This window comes from Lynx canadensis, chromosome A2 (assembly GCF_007474595.2).
Source record: "Lynx canadensis isolate LIC74 chromosome A2, mLynCan4.pri.v2, whole genome shotgun sequence".
Classification (NCBI taxonomy): domain Eukaryota; kingdom Metazoa; phylum Chordata; class Mammalia; order Carnivora; family Felidae; genus Lynx; species Lynx canadensis.
Window position 1 is genome coordinate 111,442,075 of NC_044304.2, and position 11,426 is coordinate 111,453,500.

Consider the following 11,426-nt stretch of genomic DNA (forward strand, 5'->3'; position numbering starts at 1 on the left):
GCACCGATGCAGCCGTGAGATATTGGAGAGAGAGCAAGTTTCAAAAGCACAAAGGTTTTATTGGGGTCTAGGGGCAGTTGATGAGGTAATGGCTGTGGCCTTAGCCCATTGGCTGGGGAAGGGTCAGAGTCCTGTTACGCAGGTCGCCGTGTGTGTTTTGATCGGGAAGTTTGAACAGGTGAGTGGGAGGTTACTCAAGGGGAGGAGGCCCTGGTCAAGGTGGAGGACACAGAACAAGATGGAGTTGGCTGGTGTAGGCCCGCCCTTTCATATTGTATAGTATATAATTATATAATATGCTATTATAATTAAAGATACATACATAATTTTTATTCTGTGATCATTTTTTTTTTTTTTCAAATTGTGGAAGCTAGCTTTTTTTTTTTTTTTTTACATCAGAATGTTTATTGAAGCACTACTTTTATTTTTTAATTTTAATTTTGTTTGTTTTCTAAGTAGGCGTCGCACCCAACTTGGGACTCAAACTCATGACCTAGAAATCAAGAGTCACATGCTCCCCTGAGGCAGCCAGGTGCACAGGAAGCTAGCTTTTTTACATCTATTTTTTGTTAAGTCTGTTAAACAATTTCTCCACTGTGCATCAGTTACCATCTTTGGAGACTTCATAAAGTCTATCAGTGAGCTTTCTAGCATTCTGATCTTACAGTTTTTTGCCTACCTGAACCCTTTTCCTTCATTCCACTTCAGCCCCTTTAGAGCATAGAAAAGTTTTTGTTGAGTCTACTTTGCCTCTTTGGTAGGCCTCCCTTCCTGCTGTGGTGCAACTGACTCTTCCTCCAAGCGTGTCCCCAGGAATGCTTCTTACCCATTAGGGTTTTACTTCACTGGCTTGCTGAATGCTGGCTCATTCCTTTGCATTCACTATTTGCTTTTGGTATCCTCAGTTTGGGCCATCTCTTTCACCCTATACCCAGTTTGTTAGTTGGTATTCTCTCCAATCACTTGATGTTAGCATCTCCCTGAGGCCTCAGCTGAGAAGAATGTCACCATCAACTGTAGATCTTCCAATTGTGTTAATGCTCTCACCCCTCCAGCAAGGGAGGGCCCAACCAAAATTGAAAACTCTTAGATCCAGTCTTTGAACTCTAAATCATCTTTTCCCATGGATATTTTAAGACGTCATTCCACCAACTCAGAATCCTTTTGGTCTATCACCTTTGTTCTGTCTCCATGTGTTTTGTTAACACCCCATAATCTGTCATTTTCACAGGCCTTTCACTAGTACTTGGGGACTCTTAGCTATTGATAACATCCTACTTCCTGGGTATCAAGCATTCATAAGAGTCACTCCTGGAATCCTACTCAGAAGGTGGACACTTTTAGTATGACCTTTCTTGGCTGTCATCCTCTCCCTCTCAAGAAATTTGTGTGTCTCAGGGTGCCTGGGTGGCTCAGTTGGTTGAGTGTCCAACTTCGGCTCAGGTCATGATCTCACAGCTCGTGGATTCGAAGCCTGCATTGGGCTCTGTGCTGACAGCTCAGAGCCTGGAGCCTGCTTTGGATTCTGTGTCTCCCTCTCTCTCTGCCCCTCCGTTGCTCATCCCCTGTCATTCTCTCTTCCTTGAAATAAACAAACATTAACGACAACAAAAAAAGAAATTTGTGTCTCCACCAAACACAACACCTGTGACTCAAGAGGAGATGTATCTCCTTCTGAAGACTAACAATGTACTAGATTCAATTTGCCACCATGAAACATGCCTTTTATTTTGCCTTCATCCTGCACCTCTTCTTTCTATTTTCTTTTTGGTTTCATTTTATCCATTCCATAAAAATAAATACCTAAATAAATTTAATAGGATTCATTTAACCTTAACTCCCATGCATGTTAAACTATTTTTAAATCTTTGCTTTAATACCCTGACATGAGGTAGGAACACACTAAATGGACCTTACCACCGATTTAATGTTTTCAATTTATAATCTATTTTTCCCACCTAAACCCTCTACTGAAACTGAAATCTTAGGATAAATGGTAAGCCTATGCAATAACCCTCACAGCATTTCTTATTCTCTCTCCTCTTCTATTCCATTAGAGCCACTGTCATGCCCTTATTTCAGTTTTTTTTTTTCTTTAAATTTGTTGTTCTTTTTCCTTTCTGTAAGGGAGGCAAGTAAGAAAGTGAGGAGGGGTCTAATAGTTATAGATGGTTAGCTATGTACAAGGCATGGTGTTATGTGATTTTTATATACATCCTATCTCTTTCATTCTTCAGGACAATTCTGTGGGGAAGATATTTTTCCACTCAAAAAGTTCTAGCAATTTTTTCAAAGTTACACAGACTTTGGTAGAACCCAAATCTGGACCTTTGTTCTATCCTTATTCCATTGCATGGTGACCTCATATGTCATTTTGTCTTTCCACCCACAAAAGGTAAGTATCCCTGTACTTCTGTCCTCTGCCTTGTTTAGTTTGTGACATTTGTCTTCATGTCTTAGGTTTATATACGAATTGCTCCAAAGTATCTATCTTAAGCCCAAATGTCTCAAAACCCTCAGCGTTCCTTCTTTCCCTCCTTCCTCTTTATCTCTTTCCTACTCTTCTTCCTTTCTTCCCACTCTCCCTCCTTCCATCTCTTTTCTTATTTGTTTTAAACATTTTTTGAGTATTCGCTATATGTTCAAATGATAAGTGTTTCTCATGCATGGTCTTCCTCACAAGGCACACATGCTGGTAGCTCAGTTTTAAATAGGAGGAAACAGAGACTTAGAGAAGTTATGCAACTTGCCAGAGGTCAAACAGCTAGCAAGTGTAGAATCAGGCTGGGAGCCCATTTTCCTCTGAAATCTTTGTTCACTGTCTCATGCTGCTGAGAGATTACTTATTGTTTTCTAGACATGCACACTCCTTTCCTACTGTTGCCCTTGCTTATACTATTCTCTCCTATTTTGTTAGAATTCTACCCATTCTTCACAGTGATCTCCAGTGGACCTTTTCTGGAACCCTTGATTGGATGTGATTTTTTTCCCATTCTCAGCTCATAGCACTTTCCATCTTGTGTATTTATTTTCCTGTGTGCACATATATATTTTCCTTCTGTGATTGTGTAAGTTCCTTGAGGTAGAAACTGTCTTTTACGCACAGTAGGTGCTTTCAATAAATCTTATTGTATTGAGGTGAATTGCAAACTGGCAGTGCATTTTTTTTAAACAAACAAATACAGCAACCATATATTGCAAATGCAGTATTAGTAAAAAGGCAATGAGAGGCAGAATTATTTTTATCACAATTTAGAGATTAATGAAATATAGTCTGCATTAGTATTTATTTATTTCATGGCTTTGTAGTTTGCTAAATTTCTTTTCCCTTTTACTCAAATGATTATTCTCTCATCGATAGGATATGAATTCCTGGAAAATATTCATTGTCAACATCTACAGCTTGTTGATTAGAAACAATTTCCAAATGGCAGTGAGCTCATTATATATGAGAGTATTTTAATATCTTTTTAATTTTTTGGTAATTCCCTCCAAATCCAATGAAAGAATTCCAAGTCTGTTGTCAAACTTACCTAATATAATTAAGCAAGGCACCCACAAGGGTCTGATCAAACAGGGTTGTTTTGCATTTCCTGTTTGTTTTATTTTTAGATTCTCTGATTTCCAGTTTTGGAGGTCAGGCTTAAAGCATTTTCATGGATGCAATTCCCACAGAGAACCATGGGAGATTGGTGTAGGAGGGATTGCAGCCTGGGTATAAAGGAATTGTGTTTTGCCTTTCTTTTCTTTATTCTCCAGCTGCTGTTCCTTAAATAAAACTTTAAAAATAACTTTTATAGGGTGGTTAATACATTCCTACCCTGTGGGGACAGGCTACATTCTCAGCTGCCCAACATTTTAAGCAGGCTGTAGTAATTTGGGTAAAGAAACAGGCTCTTGTCTTAAGTCTTGAAGAATTGCCACAGGGTCAAGGCCAGAGCAAGGGAAGTGTGGGCGCTGGTGAACTTGCATTCTGCATATACTTCCCTAGAGGCTGCAGAAAAAGGGAGGGGCCGAATTTAGGTGGTCAGGAATCATAGGGATAGGCTGAATTTTATGACAAAAGAGGGAATGTCACAGTTTTGAAATTTAGAAGGTCCTATGGCTTTCTCAAGTAGTTTCTTTTATCATTCCTTGGCCCACTTCTTACTGAGTTAAACTTGAATATTTGGCAATGTGTGCAGGTAGTGTATACGCTCACTATGACTCCATATGAAATCCATTGTGTTTAAGTTTCCCAATTTTCTTAGGGGAGCCAGTTGGAAAGAGGTATGTTGAAGGCTCTAAAGTCCCACTGGTCCTTTATGTATGCCTAACTACCTTCTGAGCCACAGGTGGAGCAGTACTGTGTGCTGTCACACCTGCCCAGCTTGCCCCAGGTAGTAAGCACTGGATCTGTGAAGCTACTGGTTTGGCTCTTTGTACTGCATAATCTGCTGCCTTGCTCTGTGAAAGAGATTTGGCTTTCATGGAAAAATGAAAACTGGAAGGAAGGGGGGATTCAACTCTCCTCTCTGACTATTTATGCCATGCACATTTTACAAATGAGGGAATAGGTAGGGTATAAGAAGAAAAGTGGGCAGAGAATTTACATTTAAGTGCCTTGTATGTATCAGGCACTAGTAGCTATCAGTATTTTTAGCACTTTATAATTTAAAAAGTGCTTTGACTTATGCTGTTTGCTTTTCATAATATGTGAAGTTTGCGAAGCAGATGTAATTTATTCCCACTTTTGCTGATGTAGATACTAAAGTTCAAAGTCTTCAAGCAATGCTCAGGTTTAGGTAGTACAGAGGTTAACTAGCATGTAGGCATTTAATGACTTCAGGCTGCCTAGGCACAGTAGGTACTGAGCACCTAAATAATTAGCTAACAAGTTTTGGCATTTTGTAACTGTTTAACAGAGTTTTTACCTGATAAAAGCTAGTATATGTGTCTATAGAAAATTCCCCAAATTCTACCACACTAGATTGTCATTATGGTCTGTTTCCTTTCAGTTTTTCTTCCCCTGGGAAAATACAAATATGTACAAAACTGGTATTATATTCTGTATATAGATTTTTATTCTACTTTTTTATACTATTGTGTTTGCCCCATGGTTGCACTGTCTACATTATACTTTACATAAAATCAATACATACATAAAGTAAATAAAGTATATAAAGTAAATAAAATAAAAAAATGTATTTTTTATAAAACTAGATAGAGTTATATATTTAAATAATACATCTATTGTATGGTCTTGTCTTCATGTCTTGGGTTTATATACGAATTGCTCCAAAATATCTATCTTAAGCCCAAATGTCTCAAAACCCTCGGCGTTCCTTCCTTCCCTCCCTATTAGATGTGATAGCTGTATGTAACTTTATCTCTTTTGTATGATAACATACTTATACTGTAATTTATGTAGTCATTTTTCTACTATAGTTTTCATTTTTCTACTATAAGAAATACAGCTGTTATTTAAAAATGCCTAACACAATCTTCTCTTTCTTTCTTTTTTTTTTTTTTTTTTTTTTAATTTTTTTTTTTTCAACGTTTATTTATTTTTGGGACAGAGAGAGACAGAGCATGAACGGGGGAGGGGCAGAGAGAGAGGGAGACACAGAATCGGAAACAGGCTCCAGGCTCTGAGCCATCAGCCCAGAGCCCGACGCGGGGCTCGAACTCCCGGACCGCGAGATCGTGACCTGGCTGAAGTCGGACGCTTAACCGACTGCGCCACCCAGGCGCCCCTCTTTCTTTCTCATTATGTTTTTAGACTAGATTAGTAGAAGTTAAAATTGTATGTATGGGGTATGTATTGACATCTGTTATCATGTGTCTACAACATCCATCTTGCTTCTCTTAGAAATAGCATCTGGATTTTCCTTTGTAAACTACCTTTCCTAATCTCTATCCCTGCCAGTCAAGCCCTGATTCACACAGGGTGAATCCCATATCCAGCCCTTGTCCCAAGAAGTTGAACCTGTTTCCTCATCAAAGTGATTGTTTCACAGGGGGAGCATGTGGCCCAATTCATGCCAGTAAAATATAGTGAGGTGTAATCTTGGGATTTTACAGTAAACTATTGGGAAGTTCAGGTCCTCTTTCTGCCGGCTCAGTGAGGCAGCACAACATGGAGTCTCAAGGGCAGGTTGCCATCTTTCACCTTGAGGGAAGGCCTGCCTCAGGAAAAAAAAAAAAAAAAGAAAAGCCATAACAGTTGATAGCAGACTGGACATGGAAAGAGATTCATAATGCATGTTTGAGCAGGGGGATTCCATATGAGCACTGCTGGGATTTTTACCTATGTGAGCCAATCCATCCGTTTTCTCATGACAGCATTTTGAGTTGGGTTTCTGCCCTTGTAAGCAGACATGCTGATTTATGATTTAGTACACTGGCTTCATATGTGAAGGTCTTTAATACATCTTGCGATTTACTTTCTGACAGCACTGTGAGCCATGGAGTACTTATTTCTGTGTATCAATATTGACACAAGTAATATGCATTTTAAGTGTGAAAACATTCCTTTTCACTTCTAGAATATTTTTCACGTGTTTAATGATCTTTTATATTTCTCCTGTGATTTGTCTGTTCTCTGATTTGCCTGCTTTTAATTTAGGGTGTTAGTATATTTCTTCATATTTTAAAGCGCTTTTTACATGAAAATATTAATAAATCATTTGTATATTTGTGCCATATATGTTGCAGATTTTTTCACTATTTGATTGTAATCATACTAATGCTACATATGTATGAAATACTAAGTATGTAGTTTTTTTTTGTTGTTATGGATCTTTTACGTTTAGAATGTACTTTACCTTCTAAAGATGAACACTTTTATAGTTGCCTTATGCTTCATTTTAAAATTTAGTGTATATTTCATTTGGGATTTATTTTGGTAGATAAAGTAATTTTATTTAGGAATAGTTTGGATGAAAGTCACAATAATTGTGAAGCTTTCAAAGGTTAGGTTGCTTCTAATTATTACAGGGATGTTTCACGGAACCATGTTTGGGATGCAGTCACACTTTGGGGAGAGACAGGGAACCGGGATGGGCATGCTGTTGGGATTCCATTCTTTTTCATCTCTGGCCTATGCCCTTATTCCATTTCCTCATCCTTCCCATTTGTTTTCTCTACTTCCTTGTCCCAGCGGGAACCATCCAACAATACAGAGAAAGACTAAATCTTCACTTCCAGTCCAAATTCCACTAAAATGGCCCTGTTTTTCTAGTTTGGATATGGTGCTTAATGTTGCCCTGAAATGAGGTCACATTGGATGAACGCTGGCTTTTAAGAGTCCATTCTCTGGATCAAATTCGTTATCAAAGAATCAGGGGAAGGGTAGTTACCGGGGAAGGGGTAATATTTTGAGCTGCAGACACAACCAGTAGGCATGTGGTCATTACATAGATGAAGACCTAACTCGATTATTTCCCAAATAGCTTTCCTAACAAGTATTGGTGTTCTATCCTTTCACTATTGATTTACAATGTTTTCTTTGTCATATATTAAACTCATAAGTGTGTTTGAATGTGTGTATTTCCAGACAAAGATTTTCTGACATATTGGTTTCTGTCAGTTCTCATGACAACTTTATCAATTTCCCTTTCTTCTTCTTTCCAAATTTGTTGTATATATATTCTTCCATTTATTCTTCCAGGAAAATTTTGCTGCATATACAAGTGAAATATATTTTTTAATGTTTGTTTATTTTTTGAAAGAGAGAGAGAGTGCATGAGCAGAGGCAGGGCAGAGAGGGAGGGAAAAATAGAGGGAGAGAGAGGTAGGTAGAGGGAGAGAGAGGGAGAGAGAAGGAGAGAGAGAGAAAGAGAAAGAGAGAGAGAGAGAGAGAGAGAGAGAGAGGTAGAGGGAGAGAGAGGGAGAGAGAGGGAGAGAGAGAGAATCCCAAGCAGGCTCTGTGCAGAGCCCCATGGGGGGCTCATACTCACAAACAATGAGATCATGACTGAGCTGAAATCAAGAGTCAGAGTCTTAACCAACTGAGCCACCCAGGTACCCCACAAATGAAATACTTTTATAATAATTATTCTGACTTATTAAGGAAAGCTGTTGTTTTTATTTATTTGTCTTATACCTGGCTACTTTTCTAATCTATGATAATTTGAAGAAATTTGCAGTTCTCTTGGAATTCCAGTTATGGAAATTGTGCACTGGTTAATAATAATAGTCACTTAATCTTTTCTACTTATACCTTTTATTTCCATTCTGTGTCTTTTAGAATTGTTCAGAATATCCAATAAAGCAATAATTATGTTTATGAGTATTGTTATGAGCAATAATATTATTTGATATCTAATGACATTTACCATATGTCAGGTGCTATTAGAAATCCATTATTGCTATTATTCTAATTTTGCTGATGAAGAGACTGTGACTTGGAGAGGTCAATTAAATTGACCAAAGTTACACATCTTATACATGGTAGAGCTGGCATGCAAAAACAGGTCTGACTCCAGTAACCCTATTTTTAATGATTATCTAGACTACCTTTTTTAAAAAGGAAAATCCAATTTAATATTTGAAGGTATGCTTATATACTGAGAAAGCCTAAGAGAATTTTATGACAAAACATGAAAGGTTTCTTGCATTTCTGAAGAGGTCACTAGTAAAACTATCTGTCTTTGCAGTCTTTTGTAAAAATGATTGGTCAATACTTTTTGCAAATTTCTCCATGGTTGATGGTCTATTCAAGTTTTCTGTTTTTCTCCGGGTTAGTGTTGATAGCTACTTTTTTTCTTCCTAGAAAATTCTCAGTATAATTAAGAATTTCATAATTACATGGAATAGTCCATGGAAATTTTGTTTCAAGAAAGAGCTTTAATGTACATAGCTCTGCCCTTGGAATGAAGTGCATAGGTGATAGATCTCAAAAGTTATTTTTTAGGGTGATACACCTTCCATGTGTCAACTCCAGCGCCACGGTGCCCTCGAGGAAGTTCTTCGTGGGGAGGGGAGCGTGTGGAGGGGGACAGGAAGATGTATGGGCGGAAGAAGAACCTGGAGGAACTCATCACCACTCCGAATACGACCATGGTGCTGGCTGACATGACATCGAAGTGGTTGGTTTGTGCACCCCCCCCCCCCCGCAACTGCCTAATCGACTTTGTCCCACAGAAGCTAGATCCCAAGATTGCTGTGGCTGTGCAGAACTGCTACAAAGTGCCTAACGCAGCCTTTACTGGGGAGATCAGCCCTGCCATGATCAAAGACTGTGGAGCCACGTGGGTAGTCCCGGGGCACTGGGAAAGAAGGTGTGTCTTTGGGAACTCAGATGAGCTGATTGGACAGAAAGTGGCCCCTGCCCTGGCAGAGGGACTTGGAGTAAACCCCTGCATGGGGGAGAAACTAGATGAGAGGGAAGCTGGCATCACTGAGAAGGTCGTTTTTGAGCAAACCAAGATCATCACAGATAATGTGAAGGACTGACTGGAGCCTATGAGCCTGTATATGTCATTGGTATTGGCAAGACTGCAATGCCCCAACAAGCTCAGGAAGTACAAGAAAAGCTCCAGGGATGGCTGACGTCTAATGTCTGTGACGCAGTGGCTCAGAGTACCCGTAGCATCTATGGAGGTTCTGTGACTGGGGCAACCTGCAAGGAGCTAGCAAGCCAGCCTGATGTGGATGGCTTCCTCGTGGGTGGGGCTTTCCTCAAGCCCAAGTCTGTGGATATCATCAATGCCAAACAATAAGCCCATCCATCTCCCCTCCTTTTCCTGATAAGCCAGGGAATAGGTAGCTCAGAAGCCCAGTGACTGTGCTCCTACCTCCCACACATCTCCACCCCGCACATGCTTCTGATGGTGTCACCTGCCCCCTTCGTGGCCAAACTATACCCCTTCCTTATCATTTACATCTTACCCTATAATGGTTGGGACCAGGCCAGTCCCTTTTCCACCTACTGTCATGTTTGGAACTAAACATGTCACCAAGGTGGCTCCTCCTTGGCTGAGAGGTGGAAGGTGTGGAATTTGTTCATGGGTCTCCTCAGTCCCCAGTGAGGGTAGGAGAGAGAAGCCCTTCTCCTCCCCCATCTTGTGCCATGAGACAAAGAGCTGAGAGAAAGTCCTGTTCTCCCCACAGAGGCCAGGGGTGCTCTTCTTTCCCATGGTGCCAGCGCCTGTGTGTGTTGTATATGTGAGCAATCTCACTGTGTGGGGAAAATAAACACCTGGCACTAAAAAACCAATAAACAAACTTTTTTTTTTTAAATAAGAAGGAAAGAAATAGTGTGCAATGCAATTGTTAAATCATATCCAAAGGATTTCCCTTCTCATTCTTGATTTAAGAAAGCCAATGTATCAGAAGTTGCCAGATGCATGCAAACTTGTTACCTTTTTGGCATTTGAGCATATTTTTACATTGTGTATTAGTACATCATCATCTAAATATGTTAACATAATAACTGCAATTAGTACACTCTGTAAACAAATGTGCATTACTCTCAGACTATGGGTATGAACAGATTAAATGTACAGGTAGAGCAGCCATTGGAGTGTGCCCAAAATACAATAGGGTGGATTGTGTCAGTCTAGTTTGGCATATACAAAGACAGATGTGTCTGCTGGCATTCTTTAGACACAAATCTTGGCAAATTCAGATGAGAAAAATTGGCCTGAGTTGACTGTATTTTCAGTATGGTTGAAATGTAGTAATTAGTGACTTTATCAATAAAGCAGATGGAAAATTGCGTTCAATTTTGTAGCCACTCTAATTTTATTCTAGATATAATAATGCATTCACCTGTTGGTATTTTGTTGTATTGATCAAGTAGGTTGCATGGTTGAGAGTAGTGAACTTAGAACTCAGTTTTGGTCTTAACTTTGACAGTGATTTTCAATTTTGGACAGATACTTTATCTCTTAGAGCTTTATTGGATCATCTATAAAAGATATAATGATACCTATATGCAGTCAAGGAAAGAGAAAACATTATCAATTTATTTAAAAAAACATTTTATTGAGGCTCAAACCAAAAGGGCCAGAAAGTTTAAACACCTTCCTCAGGGCACAGAGTTTACAGGGGGATTTAGACCATTATCCTCTTCTAATAGAATCTAATTCTAGATTCTATACACTTAGTGGCATTGACATGCTTTTAATTAAAGCTGTAGCAGCTGAAATAGTCTTACCCTGTAGACAGGTTAATGATACTATTAATTTTGTAAAATACATGCATTTTTGTTTGTTTTACAGATCTTTAAACATTCCATTAGTGACTGAAAGAACAGTACTCATAATAGTAAGAAAACGTTAGATTAATGCATTTATATGTAACTGTTACTTTTCGTACTGTATGTTAAAAAGAACTGGGTAAGAATTGAGGATAAATAATTAAACATATGTAGCAGATTTGTGTTTTCTAAACATGGCCACAGTATGTCCTATCCCATGCTCTGATTTTATATGTGATTT

At 38.9% G+C, this 11,426-nt stretch overlaps 1 protein-coding gene across 1 annotated transcript; it reads left to right on the forward strand.

Moving 5' to 3' along the window:
- Positions 1 to 8,855: 8,855 nt before the first annotated feature.
- On the forward strand, positions 8,856 to 9,852 carry LOC115501681 (triosephosphate isomerase-like). The gene is given in 3 exon segments (XM_032592499.1): positions 8,856 to 8,960; positions 8,962 to 9,433; positions 9,436 to 9,852. Coding segments are annotated over 3 exon segments (846 nt in total). The 3' UTR covers positions 9,705 to 9,852.
- Positions 9,853 to 11,426: the final 1,574 nt, after the last annotated feature.